Source organism: Semicossyphus pulcher, unplaced genomic scaffold (genome assembly GCF_022749685.1).
Source record: "Semicossyphus pulcher isolate SPU_LCO1_2020_fin unplaced genomic scaffold, fSemPul1.0.p SCAF_20, whole genome shotgun sequence".
Taxonomy (NCBI): Eukaryota; Metazoa; Chordata; class Actinopteri; order Labriformes; family Labridae; genus Semicossyphus; species Semicossyphus pulcher.
Genome location: NW_027211694.1, coordinates 21,918,473 through 21,937,933, shown reverse-complemented (window position 1 = coordinate 21,937,933; position 19,461 = coordinate 21,918,473). Strand labels below are relative to the sequence as shown.

The 19,461-nt window shown below is 44.4% G+C and overlaps 1 protein-coding gene across 1 annotated transcript in view; it reads left to right on the top strand.

The window, feature by feature from the left end:
* Positions 1–11,169, top strand: part of slc41a2b (solute carrier family 41 member 2b) — a 49,356-nt gene extending 38,187 nt beyond the window's left edge. The window contains exon 11 of the mRNA XM_069670776.1: positions 7,178–11,169. Coding sequence (XP_069526877.1) covers positions 7,178–7,363 — 186 coding nt within the window. The 3' untranslated portion in view covers positions 7,364–11,169. The remainder of the gene's footprint in view (positions 1–7,177) is intronic.
* Positions 11,170–19,461: the final 8,292 nt, after the last annotated feature.

Sequence of the window (19,461 nt, the reverse complement as noted above, 5' to 3'; positions counted from 1 at the left end):
GGGGTTGAAGAGGCCAATGAGCGCAAAAGAGCCAAATTTAATATGGTTAAATATGCAGAGCTTGTAACAGGATGCTGGAGCAAAGGCTGCGGTGAGCCTGTTGAAGTTGGGTGTCCGTGGCTTCGCTGGTCGCTCACTCCAGCGTACACTTACACTCCTGGGAGTGAAAGGACTGCAGTGCAGAAGAGCCACAAAAACATCCTGGAGGCCGCAGAGAAGCGGTGGCTGTGGATCCGGATAGGTGTGCCACTTGGACACAAGTCGGGGACTGATCGCCCCCGGCTGGGTCGCCCGGGTGAGGGTGTCCGATGATCTAAGACCCGAAACACCCAATGACACCGGGACTCATCACTGAAGTAGTAGGTTTTCGTTGGGTCAAATAAAACATAAAATAATGCAAATTCTTTATTAAATACATGACGATTTCCCACCACAGCAGAGACAAGTTAAGAGATAAATCGTCATCCTGCTTCGTGCAGTACAATTATCGATAGGCCGGCCACAAACATCGCTATCTTAATTTCCAAATATTTGGCGCTCTAAACAGATTTCCTTGTGATTTTGACTCACCGCATCACTACTTCATGGCTCCTCCTGGTGGCGCTCATGAAATGATTGAGGGTAACATGAATGGAAATTCATGTGCCAAAGAAGAAACGCAGAATAGCTGTATATCATCATTATCGTGGGCCACGTATCGAGTTACCCTAGTGTGCACATTTATGTTTCAGGCACAGCCGCATATCTTGACTGACCTTTTGGTAGCTCTTGTGGTTGTGCCTGAGGATTTAAATAATCAAACAAATATGGTCCAAGTTCATGCAAAGACATTTTTTCGGTAAAGCAGCATCCTGGCAAATTCTGAGCTCCATCAGAGCTGTTTGAAAAATAGATTCCAGAAGCTAAAAGAGAGTTTTTCTCAGTCCGGTCAGGTTCATACCAACAGCTTAGATCCTGATATTTGTCAGTCAAGTCAGTCACGTTACACTTTACATAAAGAACAGGTCTAAGCCGTACTCTGTTCAAAAATATCATCTACACAAATGTATCCTCTATAACCTTGAGCAGAACCACACTCATCGGTGAACAGCCATCTGTCGGACTGGATGGGACGAGAAAGTGGGATAGAGGGAGCTGCAGACGGAGAGAGACGTAGACAGACAGCAACAAAGTGGACCAACAGATAACGCGGACATAAAGCAGTAAATTGTTAAGAAAACACTCATAAATCAAGACAGCAGAAAACAAAGAAACTTCCTGTAAAGTTTGCGCTCTCGACATCGTTAAAAATGAAGCTGTTGGTGTCCACATCAGAAATAATTGGCTGGGTGGGTGGGTGTGTGTCGGGTGGATGATTAATGTGTGCATGCAGATTAGGATGAAGTGAGAGCAGACCGTGCATCACTACTTTCCAAGTATACGTCTGGGCGGCTGCACGAGGCCCAGTGTTTCACTCAGGATGCCATCCGTCCTCCCTCTGAAATGCATCTGTTTGAAGTGAAACACTTAAAAGACTATAAATAGAAAAAGCTGCAGTAAACACACCTGAGCGTGTGTATAATAAAGTCGTAATCTTATTCAAGTCATGCACCAGAGTGAGTTATCATTCAGCATTGGATCGACGATGTGAAACAGCCTGTAATGGTCTGCAAATCAAGCACTCCAGTGAGCAGTTATTTTTGAAGAGAACAACAAAATCCAATTATGTTTGCCCAGATGATAAATACCTGCTGTGTTCTAAAGCAGCTAATAGAGTGACATTAAGTGATACGGTTTGTTCTTTCAGGCAGGATTTGCAGTTTTCTGTGAGCACAGGATTTAGGCTCGTATACACTTGCATACCAAATTCATACACAAAGGCAGAGGAGGCTTAGAGAATAAATCTGAGCACACAGCTTAAAACGCGGAGTGTATTTCTGTCAATGCACGAGTACGATGCGACATTAATGTGATTCTAAAATCGGTTAAAAGGGCATTTTGGGATTTTTAAACCTGGTCCATATTTCTGCGATATATTTCCAGTAGATTTCTTCAGCCAGCAGCCGTAATGTCTGCTACACTTTTACAGTACGTCCAATAAGTTCTTCTTCCTCTGTAACCAAAAGGTCCATCTCTGCAGGGATCCTTCCTGTGATGTTGTCAGACACTTGGAACGACAATCTGAGCCTGTCAGCTGAAAAAAGAGAACCTTTAATGGACATACTTTGATTTCTGCATTTGCCCCAAGGGGTTATGTTGCAGGGGCTGCACCAGAGCTAGAAGGTTGCTGGTTCGAACCTGTAGTGGGCCTTTCTGTGTGGAGTTTGCATGCTCCCCCCTGTGCCTCCAGGTACTCCAGCTTCCTCCCTCAGTCCAAAGACATGCTCGTTAGGTTCATTGGTGACTCTAAATTGCCCGAAGGTGTGAGTGTGAGCGTGAAAGGATGATCTGTCTCTATGTGTCAGCTCTGTGATTGACAGGTGATCAGCCTCTCGCCCTATTACAGCCGTGATAGGCACCAGCCCCCCTGCGACCCTGAACAGAATACGCGGTATCAATAATGGATGGATGGACTATGTTGCAGCCATTACAACCTGATATGCGGCTGCAGGCTGAAGCCAAATAATGGCAGAATTCCCAAACTTTATTTTACTGGGGCCCAGACTTCAAACTGTGTTTCTGCCATTCTGCACAGCATTTTGAAGCTCTTACTTCCTTCAAGCTTTGATTATAAAATCTCCCCCCCAATCCTTCTGTTCGTTTGTTATCAGTAACACTCACACTGCCTCTTCGTACCCTCCTGTCTTTGTCACATGCAACTTCACAGACAGGATTTTAAACAACAACTAATATATAAACATGTTTCCTATTGATTTTAGGAACTACTTTATCTGCATCCTTTATACGAAAGATGCAGCTCAGACTGCTTTACAGTAAGAAACAGACATTACTACAAGACCAAAGAAACAAAGGAGGATTAATAATAGGAATATGAAGCCTGGACACCGGTTGGTTCCAGAATGTAGTTCAACTTGTCCGACTAACAGGTTTGCAAAGTCACATGAAAGTTTCTTGTTCTGTCTGAAGTAACTACATGAGAGAAAATTGCATGTTTGCGCGCGTTTGAGCGTGAAACTGACTTTACAGAATTTGCTCAGGCTGCCGTCCGTCACTCGTTTGCCGGAGAGCGGGAGGAAATGGAATCAAATCATTCTTCCACCTGCGTTCACAACGAACTGAACAACACTCAGACGCTCATTTCCAGCTGCATATTTCTGTCTGCCACCGCTGTAAGTGGTTTGTAATCGGAGAAATTGATACAGAGGCAGATGCGGGCGAACGTGGCCATCTCAGGAGATCAAACCGCTTTATCTTGTAGACACTTCCTGTCTCCTCAGATGTGATTAAAGAACCAAATACAGAACCGGAGAAAGAGGCTGCATGATGGATCAGCACTCTGGTACATTTGTCTCTTTCATTTTCATTTGTTTTCCCAAAATGTGTAAATTGGATTCATCTTAATCCTGGAAAAACTGACAGCCTGAAACTTTCCCTCCCTGTCTTTGTTTGCTGGAGAAAGTAAACAAACTTATATCCTTCATGTGAATCTCTGCAGGGTAGATGATGGATTTCAGATGACAGTTCTGAGGTAGGTGATTGTTCCAAAGCTACAACTGTCCAACTGTGCCGCCCGGTCAGTGTGTATAAAAGTTGCAACATCCTCCCTGCTGAATGAGTTGTTTTTAAACATGATCTGGTGCTGAAACCCAAAAAAGCAAGGGCCTCTTCTATTTTGAAAGCCAAGAATCCAGTGTTCTGTGTCATCGAGATGTACATGCGTTAATGATGTCATACCTTTGCACCTGGGCAACACCTGGGCGTCTGCAAAGTGACCACAGGAGATCGTTTTTACAAGATACGGTTTAAATGATCTGAAAGTGAAACTATAATCGCTAGAGATTTATTTGCAACAGAAAGCGAAGACTTCCCCTCTTTGGTTTTCACACGTTGTACGTTAGTAAATGATGTCATCACGTTGCGGGCGCTGTAATCTTTTAATACAGATTCTGAATAAAAGTGTCCAATCTGAAGGCGTTGGACCGAATTTTAGACCGTGGAGTGTTCTGGTTTCCGTTCGTACCACGTTTTTAGTCTGAGTAGTATCGACCAATCACGCATCAGCAGGCTTCAGCGTATGCAGGAAAAACAGTTCATGTGGAGAGCAAAAGGCAGAATGTAATCCAACGTAAAGACATCACAGCTCCCATCAGCATCATCTGACGTTGATTTATTAATCTCCATTAACAGACATCTGCAGCAAGTTCAGCTGACAATCTGTTCTCGATCAAAAATGTCAACTTGAGCTTGACGCTGTGTCCTGAAAGCCGTTCAGCGTTTAGATTTCCCGACTTCCTTGAATGCGTCTAAATGATGGCTCCGCCCTCTGTGAACAATGCAGCGCACGGAGAAGGAAGTCTGGGCAGGAAGTTGTTAATCGCTAAACGGTGGCTACACCAGAATGCACGAAGGGTTCTCCTTCAGTCCTCGAGGTTATATTGCCGTCAGACGAGAGCCGAAGGGTTCCAAGATTACATGCGGCTTAATACATGGTGGGAGCACCCAGGCGACCGAGATCTGCTTCTATAAATCATGTTTTATCGACTGACATCACCTTTTAGTTCAGGTTTTACAGATTCTGTACACGTGATGCGTTTGAAGACACAATACAAACGTGTGCACTAGAAGATAATTTCTATTGCTGAGTTCAAAAGGTTGAAGCTTGTTGTTCTGTGAGACGCCTCCATCGTATCATGACAGGACATTATTGGAAAGCAGGCGGCCATGTTGGATTACACGTTCCTTCACACGGAGAAGAATGGTTCTGTCAGCAGGTTATCAGAACTCGTACATTAGACACAGAACATGATCAATTATCATAATCACTTCCTCGCTGCTCGTATTCATCTCTTGTCAATATCTTTTTAATGACTGCAATACTTTCATTGTTTTTATAATGTTTGCGCTGCCGTCGGCGGACAGCTCGTTTCCCCTTAAATTATAGACCTGTCCTTATCTTTTAATAGACTTCTCTTTTTCTCGGCACCGTTCCCTCCATGCGTGGAAACTTGAATTATGAATAACACTCTCTTAACTCATCTCTCGGTCTGCTGCTCCGTCCATTACTCCTCCTGCTCTCTGTTCCCACTACAGTTTAAGTGTTTATGCCATTCTGCACGGCATTTTGAGGCACTTATTTCCTCCCGGACTTGATAACACGAGCTTTTATTTTTCCCATCTTACTTTTCTTTCTATTCTGTTGTTATAAATAACACTCAGACTGCCTCTTCTTATCCTCCTCTCTTGTGACACATCATTCTTTATTATTGACACCAAAACAGTGGAAATCAATAAAAAGTGAAACAGGGACTAAAAATAAGAGCAGCAGATTCAGACTGTCTCGATGTATCAGCCGGATACTTCCATTACTGTGCTGCCCTGTCGTATAACATGTACACTGTGTACTGTGTGCATTGTAATTGAGTTCTGACAGGCTAGTTTCATCTTGAATTTATCTCTGCGTCTTTTTCTTTGTAATGACCGTCAGTTTTGATAAAGCAATTCCAAATAAACGTGCTTAGTAGTTCTTCTGCAGCGATCTTCAGAGGGCTCTGGATGCACGGAGAGGCTGGGAGCTGAGCATGTTTGGGCTTTGCTCAACAGGTTTTTACCAGGAGCCAAATTATCCAAACATGTCTCCTCCCCTACAGAAGAAAGTGACCCTGTTATTGACACCTGTAGAAAATATGGTATTGGGGCGCTGGTGCCTGACTTGGTAGAGGAGGCGCCCCATGTACGGAGGCTACAGTCCCAGTCTAATGTGTGATCTGATGAAATAACTTGTGTGGCCCTGATCTGAATAAAAACAGAACCATTAGCTGAAGCCCGGTTTATTAACAGAATATCACAATCCATGCACGAGGTAAAACAGGAAGTGGCGAACTGAGGAAACGCTGTTATGAATTCGTTATGGGATAAAAATGTTAAAATTAAAGATGGAGAAATAAGAGGATCATAAAATGAAGATAATAGGTTAATAGTATTGACTCGGTTATTGTGACTCCCTGCACACTGGCATCAGCCAGTCGTCCCTTTCCTGCCTGCAACTGGTCTGAAATGCTGCAGCCAGGCTTCTTAAATTTAGCGTGTTGTCGCAGGTTTTTTCCGTTCCCGTTGCCAGTGAAGTATCCTCCCGTATGCTCACCTTCTGAGACAGGGTTAGTCAACAGTAGAGATGTTATGGTGGTTAGGTCTTTATTGTATCTATTACTCATTCATGGTGCGTTCCATTTGTACTCGGAAGTCGGAATTTCCGAGTTCCCAGTCGGAAATTTCAACTGGAACGCCCCCTGAGGTCGGATTTCTGACTCGGAAAGTCAACCCCGACCTCATAATCTCCGTGCATCACCAGTCAATGAAAGCTGTCGTCCTGTTTAATATCACTTCTGTCTGATTTGTGTCTCATTAAATCAGTCGTACTCACAGTGCCGTCCAGCTCTGTGGACACGCTGTGGACCTCATGCTTGTCCTGTCCGAGAGAGCAAGCACAATAACTGTTTTACTGGAGGCGTCCAACTTGGTTGTCCGACTTGTTGTAGTGGACCACGGTCAACTCGGGTGTGACGTCATTCCCAATTTCGGACTTCCTACTAAATGGAACGCACCATCAGTCTGTTTATCAAACTCCCAAACATTTGGAACGATGTTCGAGCGCTGCTTGGACGGAGACGGGCAGAATTTGTAGCCGAGATGACGAGGAGTCGCAGAAGTTACACGGGTTTTGTGTTCCGATCAATGCCGATCGGAGCCGAGGCGATAATTACCGAGTCTACTGCAGAGTCATGTGACCCGGGTCTGAATGCTGACTGTAACCTTTCCCACTAAGCGAAAAAAGCCGGGTGTTAGCGGGTTTTTTGACCAGTGGAAAGCAGCTTTACTTACTTTTTTGTTTTACTGTCTTTGTTGTGTTTGTTCTGTCTCGTTTTTCTTTAACTGCTTTGGTTTTTACGTATTGTTTGTTTCTTTTATGCATTGTACAGCACTTTGGTTACATCCCTGAAGTCTCACTGACTCTTCTGAGAGAACTCCACCTGTGTAGACGCGTAGCCTTCATGCAGTATTTTCTCTCTCTCTCCTCCAGGTGCTGCTGCTGTTGTGTATCGCAGACTGGATGGTTCACTCGATGTGGCGGAGCGGCAAAGACCCGGACAGCTTCTGCATCCCTTACCTGACGGCTCTCGGCGACCTGCTGGGCACCGCCCTGCTGGCGCTCAGTTTCCACTTCCTGTGGGTCATAGGTGACCAGGACAGCGACGTGGGCGACTGAGGCGGCTCTTTGACAGAAAGGCGTCTGCGGCGAAGGGAAGGCCGCTGTCTGCCATCCGTCTTCTCACGCCCCGAAGCATTGTGGGAATGTGGGTGCTCTCTGTCGCTGGCCAGCACATTCCTCTGCTTCATTTCACTCGAACCACAGGATGGTTTAAGAACTATTTTCTGCTCCTGCTTTTTTTCTACTCACATTATACTGCGTAAATTTAGACTGTTCTCAGTTCAGACTCTGATCTGCATAGTTTGCACCAAAGCACTTGCATTATTATTATTATGCCGCTCTCGTTTCTGAGGAGCAGCAAATCATCCTCCACCATCCACAGCGCTGAGGAAACCTGGCTGCTGTTAGCAAGGTGGTCTTCTCCGTCGGAGGTCTTTAATTTAAAATAACGACGGCTCTTTGGAAGAAGATATTTCAGGATTTACCTCCCACCATGTCACAAAATGTTTAACCTGTCGGGTTTATTCCTCCAACAAGTCAGTGGAGGGACGGAGACGGGTGGTGGAGGCAGGAGAGTGAAGCTCCACTCTCGAACACTAAAGGGACCTTAATTTGTGTTAAAGGTACAAGCGTTCTTTGTGTTTCTCTTCTTTGTGTTTACTCGTGTCCAAACTCATCATGTGCTCTTTCCATGCATTACATCTTCATATTTCAGTATTTAATCAGCACTGTTCTCTGCACTCTGCGAACATGCACAGTTGCCATATGGGGGCTGTTTTCTTTTATATTCACATGTTTAATCATTTTTCTTTTCTTGTCCGTCGTCTTAACTTTCTCCGGACAGAAGGTCGAATCAGGAGTAAATTAAACAGTCTTGCAGACGAATACTCCTCACTCTGTACTCTGGAGTTAAACCAGTCTAATCATTTCATGACGTATCTGGATTAGTGACGGATGCTTACGTAGGAACGATAACATTAAAAAGAGGTAAAAATAAAATATATCTATAAAGTTAAAGTTGGTTTAGTTCAAGTTCTCAAGTGTCCTCATGGTCAAACAGAAGCACCATGGTACCAGGTTGTTGCCAAGTTGTTGCGAATGACCCTCCTCCAAAAAGCAACTGTCCAATCACAGCTCAGCGACCACAACTAGGCCAATGACTGAATATAAAGATGGATGACAAGTCTCCACCTGCACAAAAGTGAAGCCAAAATACCCCCCGAGGCGGGTGCTACCATCTTGTTTTGGTGACGGATTTTGTATCCAGAGTCTGTGCAGTAGAGATCGGCCCCTTCCTCTCTCCAAAACACACCTTTACCTTGTGTCCTTGGCGTGTTGGAGCCCTCAGGTGTCCTTGGCGTGTTGGAGCCCTCAGGTGTCCTTGGCGTGTTGGAGCCCTCAGGTGGGCTCAGTCTGCAGCAGAACAGCTTCTTCTGTCGGTCTGAAGCAGATATTCATGCTTATGGAAAGTTCACTGACTGTAGTGTTAGTGTTAGTGACGTCTCCTCTCGCCGTTCCTCCTCTACTCTGCTACTCGGGAACAGAACGCTGCAGGAGCCCCATTTGTCAACAGAGCTGTCAATCATGAGGTCACGCCCCCTTTTTATAGCATCAAATAACTAATTAAAAGTAAACTATCAGAAAAATGAACACTTGGACATAAATCAGCATGATAAGAACTAACTATAATGACAGAAACCATGTTTGAGAAAAATGTATTTGATGTGTGTTTTGATTTTATAGTTTGACTCATGTCCCATCTGTTAACATGGAGGAGGCGGGCTTTATGAGCTATACTGCAGCCAGTCAGCAGGGGGCGATAGAGAGGGCTTGGCTTCACTTTAGGGAGCTGTCATGTCGGCCATCTTTTTATACAGTCTGTGGGCCAAACTCAAAAGTGCAAGGAATGGATTAAAATCTGCTTTTATTCGCTACAATCGTTAGCATGTCCGGCTAACTAGCTAATTCCCTACTATAATAACCAAGGATTGTGTTCAGGACTTAGAGTCATTATTTTATGGACTCTCTACATTAATCTGTGAAGTTACAGGCAATGTATTAAAATCACTGTTCTCAGCTAGCTGGGGCTGCCCTATAAAATCTGTCGTTGTTCACCGAGCAACGTAGCAGCAACGTGGCAGACTGTGAACCTAACAAACCAAGTGTCAAGTTACCCCTCAGTGTTCATCGTACATTAGGTTTTTACCTGGAGCCAAATTAAAGGTCTTCTCTCCAACACAACTGGTCATAAAAAGAATTAGATTTATAACACAGTTAGATTTGGTGTTTCTGTTTCTCTGACGTTCCAGCAGTCTGAGGACAACAGAGGGGGCTGCAGGCTGAGCTGCTGCTAGCTGAGCTGCTGCTAGCTTGTTTAGGTTGCGTTTATTTCTAATTTATTATTCATGGGGTTTTTACCAGGAGCTACATTTTCTGCAGACCCTCCTCCCGTCTGGAAAACAAACGGACCTGGTTATTAAAACAGATGAAAGCGCAGAATAAAGCAGTTTCAGATTAAAGAGAGGGTTTCTCTGACGCTCCTTAGCAGGCTGTAGGGGCTGTTAGCAGAGCGACCGCTAACGTTGCTGATTAAAATCCTTCTTCTTGTTAATAATGAACTTTAAGATGACAGTGGCGTGACTTAACAGTAAGAGGGTAGTCGGATAGAAATTTTAAAGGAGCAGTCCGCTTCTGGAAAAAGCCCCTGTCAGTCAAAGCTGGTGTCCTCTGTAGTGGATGGAAGCAATAATAATTGAAATTGGTGACACAGCTGCGGAGAAAGATGCACAAACAGCTCGTGGTTTCACCCATTCTACATTCCTACAACACCCAGCATGCATTGCGCCCCTCCCTCTGAAAGGAACGGCCCAGCGAGAGACGCTGGAGTTTATGGAGAAACCTTTTAAACATGCATCTTACATGAGACTCATAAAGGATATGTGCTTATCAATTATTTAACCTTTAATTGTCATGTGGATGACTTTATAAATCTGCCTTCAGTATCATTTCAAAGTGTCTGCGATAAAGAAAGCTTGATGAGTGTAGCAACAGGAGCTGAGAGGAGATCAGTGATCGGTCAATAATCGCATCTCATCAGCCGAACCGCTCACACTTTGACTTTGTGTGAATCCTTGTAGCCTTTCATCTTTTCAGTCGTATTCTGTTCATATTTAAATGTTTAACTGACGCTCATGCAAACCAAACCATGTAAGACTCTCTTTCATTTCCTGTTTCCTGGTGCTTATCGCTGAGGATGTTTGCACGCTAATCACACGCTGTTTACAGTGTGTGCATGCGTATTATCGATATGCTTGCACACAATTAATCAGGAGTTTCGTTTCCCCGTAGTCTGATTCTCTGCTCCTATCAGGCTAATATCATAATCAGTGTACACGGATTAAATGATTTCTGTTTATTGATCCACTTTAAGAACCCGGCTTAATAAATTAATCCCTCTCACTCCGGGGGAAAATCATCCTTCTGAAAGCCACCTTCTCGTTGTGATCATTCAGCCTCGTATTGTGCGCATGTGAACGCAGCCAGCGGCTCTCTTTAACTCCGATATGTGCCTCTTGAGATTCACTTGTTAACAAGGTATTTTTCTCTCTCATGCCATGAATGCAATTTTCTCTCCACAGCATTAAATGTAATTCTGTGCAATGATTCTTTTTCTACTCACTTTGTTCTGTTGTGTTTTTTTTAAGAGTTTCATCTGAAAGTGAAATCCACGGTTTAATAAGGACATGAAACACCTCATAAATGTCAGAGTTGTCAGAATGTGGAGGGTTGAAAGTGGATACGTTCCCGTTTGGTTTGATTCCCTTTATTTGCTTTTCCGGCTCATTCGGGCCAAAACCGTCTCAATAAATGTCTCTTCTTTTGAGCAGCGTCTCATCTGTGGTTATTTCTGTTGAAGGGTTTGGCTGACAGAAGCCGTCCTCTCATCCACACGGTTCACAGCAGCAGTCATTACAGCTCTGAAAGGAAGAGACAGCCGCCACGTGAGCTCTGAATGCAGCAGATGAAGGATCTGATATTGAGCCAGGGAGGAAAAACACATCTGATTGAAATGAACAGTAGAGATCTTCATTTCCCTCTGCTTGTCTGGAGTAAGCCCTTCGACATCATCAGCGTCCTCATCTGATGCTCTGCATAAGAACACGAGCGGGCGATGCTCTTCTTCTTCTCCTGACCCCTGAAAACATTTCTTCACCCAAACATCCTCCTCCAGCACACACACGTGTCCTGGAGCTGCTGTTACACTTTTGTTTAGAGCCAAAATAAGCTCTGACAAAATAATGGACATAGTTGTGCATTGGTAAAATGACTAGCTGCTCTGTTTGATGCTGCACTGGGGTAGAAATTTGCCGTTCTTACTTAATTATATACCAGGAATGCACATTTGCACGTACTTGATTGACTTGTGCAACATGTTTTTAAGTTTTAGTTCAGATTTGCCATCAGACCCAAAAGCATCTCTCTTCAGCCCCTGGAAAAAGCCGCTGTCAGTCAAAGCTGGTGTTCTCTGTAATCCATAGAAGCAATAATATTTGAAATTGGCGCCATAGCTGTGGAGAAAGATGCACAAACAGCTCGTGGTTTCACCCCCTTCTACATTCCTACAACACCCAGCATGCATTGCGCCCCTCCCTCTGAAAGGAACGGCCCAGTGAGAGACGCTGGAGTGAAATACGACCATTTCTCTGCAGGCGACGGCTCAGAGCGGGACAGAATCTGAAATAAGCTGAGTATATACCGGTGGATCGTCTGAAACATCTTCAGGTCTGCAGTCTACATTTCAAACCTGACGATTCAGAACGAGACATGACATCGGAGGCGGCGTCCCAGATTGAGGAAGTGTAGTTTAGCGAGCTCCCTGGCCTCCGCCAGACGACGCGTTTACGAGAACTGAAGTCTCTCAAAAAAACAGTTTGTTTATGGGGGAGTTTGTGGCTGTTTGCTGTAACATAAGTCAGCTAAAATCTATTTTCTTTTATAAGTTTGTACGACGGAGTATCAGGGCCACATTGAGGAAAAACAAACTCTAAGATTTCGAGAAAAAAGTCTTAATTTTAAGAGAAAAAAAGTCAGAATATTACGAGAATAAAGTCGTAATTTTAGGCTATGTTAGCCTGCGTCTTATTTTGAAGGGTAATATCAGAACAGCAGCCAGCTGCCTCAGGAGTCATTTTCAGATAAAATCACTTTTCAGAGTCCTGATAGTTCTGACAAAGTGCTGCTGATGTTCCTTAAAGGTAAGCATTTTGTATTTGTGAAACCTGTACTAATGTATTGATATATAGCTGTTTAGTGTGCTTGTGCATTACAAGGCAGGAGATCTCACATGTTCTCGTGAGGTACATGTATGCTACGCTTCCATGCTACCAGGTGTGATCAATAAATACAGCTCCGGCTCACGTTGTGTTCAGCCTCCTGTGCATCATTTAAAGCAGGACTTCACAAGATGTTCACTGTGAAGTTAAAGCAGGCGGCTGCAGCTCCTCTGATATTTATAATATTTAGTCTCATAGTCTAAAATTACGACTTTTTCCCTTTAATATGGCCCTATAATACTCCGTCCTAACTTTGACTTTTGTTGCCCTCTTACTATTTTTCTTTTATATCTATTATTTATTCTCCAATCTTTTTAATGGATGGCACTGCTTGAAATTCACACTACGAGTGTGCTTCAAGGTCCTGATGCCTGGTCAGGACTTCACAGTACTCTACAAGGTTCGACACACATGCAGGAGTCAGTGTTTCTCCTGGCAGTGTGCAGAAGCCCTCGCAAACAGACTTTGAAACTTTTATGATGGAACAGAGAAGATTTTGTGTGAAATATTAAAATGTGAAAACGGAGTAAATAAAATATCAAAAATCCAAACAGCTAAAAAGATGTGCGGGGTGACGTGATGAGAGAGAGGTGGACTTAGGACTTGGTATTCCTGAACATCCGTCTCCAGGCCCGTGTCTTCAGCCCTCCCTTGGTGATGGATCATTAGCATGACAGCTGCCATTTCACATGAGCAGCGATAGGTTGGCTCATTTGTGCAGAGTGAAGCGTCTCCGCGTAGCTGTCACACCAGCGAACATCAAAGTTTCCTTCAGAAGCATCGTCAGAATCGATTCTCTGCAGCCGATAAGGAAACGAGCGAGCGCTGACAGAAGCTCAGACGTCTCTCCGACTGTACGGCCGCTCGTGGAAACACTCGAGCTAACACGGCAGCATGGAAATAAGACACCACTTCAAAGTTAGATGTCACTAGGTGTGTCTTCAGTGGAATCAGAGGAGGCAGATCCAGGATCAAAAGAGACTCTGTGCGTGGTCTTCATTTAAAGTCCGCGCTTGTCGACGCGATGGATCCTGCAGATGTCTTTGCTGAGAAACACTCACATTCACAACTTTGCAGCTCCGTCTGATGGATTTTCTTACCTCTCATGTGATCAAAGCTAAAGGCAGCAGATATGGATTATTCATGCTTATGGATTGTCTTTCATGCTTAGAAAATCTGTTGTGTTCTTGACTTGAAGGTCTTTTGATGCATCGGGAGGTTTGTATCGAACAACAGCAGCAGGACGTCTAAAAATACCTCATTATCAAAGCAGTGAATGTCGGGCATGCAAACGCTGCTCTGTTGTATTATTAAAGGGTTAAGCTATGATTAATATATTAAAGTTGGTGCGTGTGTGTGCACGTATTGTGTATAACAACGCACCTCTGTTAGCGTCTAGACGGCTCACTTTTAACAAGGTCGACAGTGCGAGCTTGATAAAGCGAGCTGTGAAGTTTTGGGGGTACGTTCGCTCTCCTCTGCGGCGACCCAGACAGGACCAGAGGGGCTGTGAAACCTGACCCCACCTCCTCTGTCAGTCAGACGGCCGCCCTCGGGGCTATTAGCAGCATGTTAATGTGGAGCTCTCCAGACTAAGGGGGGCTCCGAGAGGCCTGGCAGCCAGCTCGTGAATCCCCCAGCAGCTCCCTGTGCGCTCAGGAAAACAATAGATGTTTCTTACACCAAACGTAATTGGGAACAGATTTCTCCAGAGACGCTGCTCAGACATGTTGGAACAGTGTGTCACGGGGAAACCAGGGACCTTAAAGTGCACCTTCGAAATAAAAGAGACAAAGGTTTGTGAGGGATCAGTGAGAACAATAAAATCAATACACTGTGGGTTACATGTGTGGGGCGATGATATAATCAACCCAATGTGCTGATGTAGGCGACCTTTGTACAACATTCTGTCAACATATTTGGGGTTCAAGGTAATAATCTCGAAGATTTTCACTTAAATAAATGTCTGTTAAGTCTCTATCGCCCAATTAGGTAACACAATGGTGACTGAGCCTATGGCCCACTGATGAAAGCCTTTACATTTGCAGTATATAGTATTATTATGGACTGGGTGTCTGTGGCGACTTTCACAGGATTCAAATCCCAAGCGGTGCCCAGTTAGTGACGCGTTTTCCATCAGCCAGCAGTGGTTGGTCTGCCAGAGAGGGTAGGCGGAGCTAAGCGGCTGCTTTTCCGCTCTCTGCAAGTGTTGCGAGTAAACAGTAATCTACTATGGCTGAACAAACAAAGAAAAGATGGATGACTACAGATACAACTTCAACAAGAAGTGAAAATCCAAAGAAACAGAAACAAACTCGACGCTCAGATGAAGCAAACAGTCTGAAAAGGAAAGCGACCGTCAGCCAGGAAAATCAGGAGTTACAACCGGAGCCAACCGTGGACGTCACACATGCAGCACTGTCTGGATATCTGGGTGTGCTAAGTGTGCTCCTGCAATTACCGTTTATCGCCATAGGTGCCGCCAAAGAGAACGAAACTGAAATCTTTGAGATTATATCTTTAAATGACTAACAGGTTTTAAAAAAAAAATAGTTTTGGAACTGCACCAGTCGATTGCTTCAGCCTGCAGCCGTGAATCAGGATGTTTTGGCTGCATCCCCCGATCAAATTATCTCCACTAAAAGTTCTTGTTTTTGCCACTGACAGGCTCAGATTGTGATTCTAAGTGTGTGACAACATTACAGAAAGGAGCCGTACAAAAAAGACCCATTTTAAAAGAAGTAACATTATTTAGTTCAAACCAGAAAGAGCCGCTTCGTTGCCGTCTTCAAATTTTACATTAAGTTGCTGGTCTACCACTGCATTGATTGTTTGTGTGCGTGTGTGTGTGTGTGTGTGTGTGTGTGTGTGTGTTTGTGTTACTGTGTGTCACACAAATATTGTTTTGGATCTGAATGACCACTTTCAAACTTTTAACTCACACAATACCAAAATCCATTTAAAGAGGGGGTATTTTGCTGTTTCACATTATAAGACAGGTTCAACGCCAGGTTTAATGCAGCTTTTTCTACACACTGCACTTTGTGATGTCACAAGAGCTGGCCAATCAGAAGAAAGTGGGCTTGTAGGGGTGGGGTTTCTTAAAGGGACAGAGCTGACTGAGTCGTTTAAGACAGAGGGTGTATGAGGGCCTGCTCAGAGCACCTGTGTGAGAAACATGAGGAGTTTTTTTAACTGGAAATTATGCAAAGCTACTCCACAGAGTGAAATATGAAGCTAATATAATACCCCCCTTTAACAATCAAGGCAGCAGCAGACCTGCAACTCGTTGTTCTGCAAGGTAACATGACTGCTTTTGTCAATGGAGTCTGGAGGCTCTGAAAAGAGCAATTTAAAAGCTCTTAGTGGTTAAAAATCTTTCTCTCTAATAAAAATGTCTCTGCAGCGTATCTGTCAGTGTCTGTGAGTCATTTGCAAAAACAGGCACTTTTGCCGGCAGGAATTATGTTGCAGCCATTGCAGCCCGTTTCCCTGCTGCAGGCTGACGCTACCCAAGTTCAAAAACAGGGCCCAAGTTTAAAAAAAAATACTGGAATTCCATCGGTTGTTAATATTTCAGAGTGAGTCTGACTGAGTCGAGGTTGCAGAAGCTGACCGGGGCATCCTCGTGTTCTTGTTGCGTAAACAGAGATTCCCGACAGCTCGGAGAGACATTCCTCTGAGGTCAGACTGAACATACGCTCATCTTTTAACTCTCTGCGGACCTGCTTTGTTCTCTGTGCTCTTCAAAGGGCTGTTATTCACACAGACAGCATCGCGTCGTCTTAAATGTCATTTCTCCGAAAAAACAGAGACGTGTGCTGGCCGGCCTGGATGTGACACCGTGACCCCTGCACCCCCCTCACTGTGTCCTCTGTCTTTTCCTCTGACAGTAACTGTACTGACGACAAGTGAAGATCGATAGTGCTGTTACGGAGGACGGATGACTCAGCCTGTGGTGCTCTCAGAGTGAAACGCCGGTCGATTCGTCTTTATTTAGGCGGTTATCAATCTCATTTGGCACCAAACCCAAACGGACCCAGCAGGAGGAGTCTGACAGCGCTTACTCTGCGGGGAGATTCACAGCTGCATGTGTAACACCCAGACACACTAATTGCCCGTCACCAGAGAGGGACACAGAGTGAGGACACATTTCAGGCAGAGTGACAGAGTTTACTCTGATCCCAACGTCATCATTGACTCCAGAGGAAACAGAGTCACCGTCCTTCACCCTCCATCCAGCCACGACCGTGTTTAACCAAAACATGTCGATACTGATGTATCACCACGTCTGCAAAGTGTCACAGCTCTTTTCACCTACACTGCTGAAACTAACATGAGCATCTATTGGACAAAAAAGGACATTTGAACCTGCTATTTCAAGAATTTCTATGTGCTGACAGCACATGCAGTGTGGCAGTGTGCGTTGCTGTGTTCTTGAGTATCATCATTAATCCTACCAGGAGACAGGTGAGGGCTCCAGGGAGTCGCTGCTGGTGTGATTCAACGTATTCAAATGGCGACCATTTTCCCCCAATATGATCACTCGTGTTGTGTGTTACTGCTGTCTTCCAGATTGCAAGCCATGTTAATGTGAATTTGATTAATAGCTTCCTGATAGATTGGCCGCCGATCTCTGAAACCGTTGGCTAACATCTGATGATGACAAAGCCTCTGGGAGCGACGGGCAACTTTTCAGGGTTTCAGTTGTAGCTAGCAGTTAGCCACTTCCGGCTTCCTTTTCCATGTGCTGCATTGTTCACAGTCTGACAACTTGAGATAAGAACAGAGTTGGAGTTGAGATACGTCTGAGAACAGATTGTCAGCTGAACTTGCAGATGTCTGTTTAGAGATAAATAAGAAGCTAAATCTTCTTCGGATGACCGCCGATGGGAGCTGGGATGGGATTACCTTGGATTGTGTTCCACCTCCAGTTCTTCCTGCACAACCAAAGCCTGCTGATACCTGGCTGGTCAAGACTGCGCAGACTAAAAAGGCACAAATGGAAACCAGAAAACTTCAGATCCCAAAATCTGGACCCCTGCAGATTCTATATTTTTAAAGGACTTCAGGACAAGACTGCCTTTACTGTGCGCTACATGGGCTGCATAAAGTTATTTGTAAATTACAACGTTTGCTTTAAGGGGTGGTTACTTGGGATTCATAAGTCAACCTTACAACATGGTAGCATTATAGCAATGCATGTCCACCCTCTCCTCCAAATATGGTCACTTCTGGCTCCAAAAAAAAACAAGCTAGCTGCAGCCATCTTTAAGCAAGATACCGCTAATAAACTCACTGAACACTACCTCCACTGCACCAAACAGCAGACAAAGTTTAAACAGAATCTTTCTCAGAAGCTTGTTGAGACTAACAGAGGCAGAAAGCAGGCAGGCGTTAGAGACTAAACAAATGACTTTCGTTACTCGGCCACTCTCAGGTCCTTTCTGTGTTCTTTTCATAATCTGACGTATGAATTGGAAACATGAGAAAGAGAAGGTGTGTTAAATTATTTCTGTCACGTTAGGTATGAACACAAAAAGAGAGGGGGCCCAGATTTTAAGTAATTCCTTATAATCAGTTCGGCGTTGCTCAATCATCCTTAGCAACCACTTAAAGAAGAGACTTAAGGAACCATAAACAGCTACTAAACCTCCACAAAAAGTTCCGTGGCTACGTTTTTTTTTCCATCGAGGAGAACGAAGTATTTCTTGAGTTTATTGAATCTGTTATTTCAGCCCTGACGTAACGTTTGGATCAAATGGACTGGTCAGAACATGTTTCCTCCTCGCACGTTCATCAGGTAGTGTCAGCGTTTCTTCCTCAGTCCAGTTTGCTCTTTTTTCCTTTGATCTTCGGACATTATGAGCCGACGTTTCTAACGCTACAAAAAACCTTGGGTAACGTATTTAAGCTGGACTGTGGCTTCGTTTTTTCCTTACCAAAGGAATCCGTTTGAGATGTTTGTTGCAACTGTCTTAAACAATTTCCTTACCTTATGAAAAATAATAACTTAAGTGAAAGGAGGCTTTGTGCAACCGGCCACAGGTGTCCAACTCTAGTAGGTCCACAAGGGAAAACACGGGTGACTACGACGGGTTTTGACAGAAGTTTCACAAAGGAAGTTTCAGGACGAAAGATGCTAAAAAACCAGTGAACAGGGGAAGGCAAAGACTATTTACACTGAGGGGAAACAGGGACAGGTGAGACTCATCAAACACAGGTGAAAACAGGGCGGGGCTAACAAAGAAACAAAGGAAGGAAGTAAAGCAACACAAGGGACAAAGTAAAACAGGAAGTGAAGAACAGGGAATAAATAAAATAAAATAAGCGAACAAAGACTCCTGACAGTTTCAGGGTAAAATAAATCAGTGAATAGAAAGAAGTCGTTGCTTTGTGATCGACTTCGTGAACAGTTTTCAGGTCTGAACGGACTAAAAGTTGCCTTCCAGTGATGTTGCATCAACTTCCCGTTAGCAGCAGAACAGAAAAACTGCGTTATAAAAAAAGCCTTGATCCCGCTCCTCCTGCGCCTCCACCCATACATCATCTGAAGTGCAGACTTTGTGAAGGATGGGAGGATCCTCCATCTGTTGGTCCGGAGCCTGTGGTGTCTTTACCTCGGCCCTGAGCTGGAAACCATCTCGGCTGCAGACAGCTCATCAGGATGAGTGGCGGATACGGAGCAGCCTGAAGGTGAAACGCTGCATATTATAGCTTGTAGAGTAATTATTCATGCTGCATATGTAGCTGCCCACCCTCATATCCCGTCTGTCAAACAGCATGTAATAGCAGAGCTGCTGCGGGGGGAACCTGACAGGA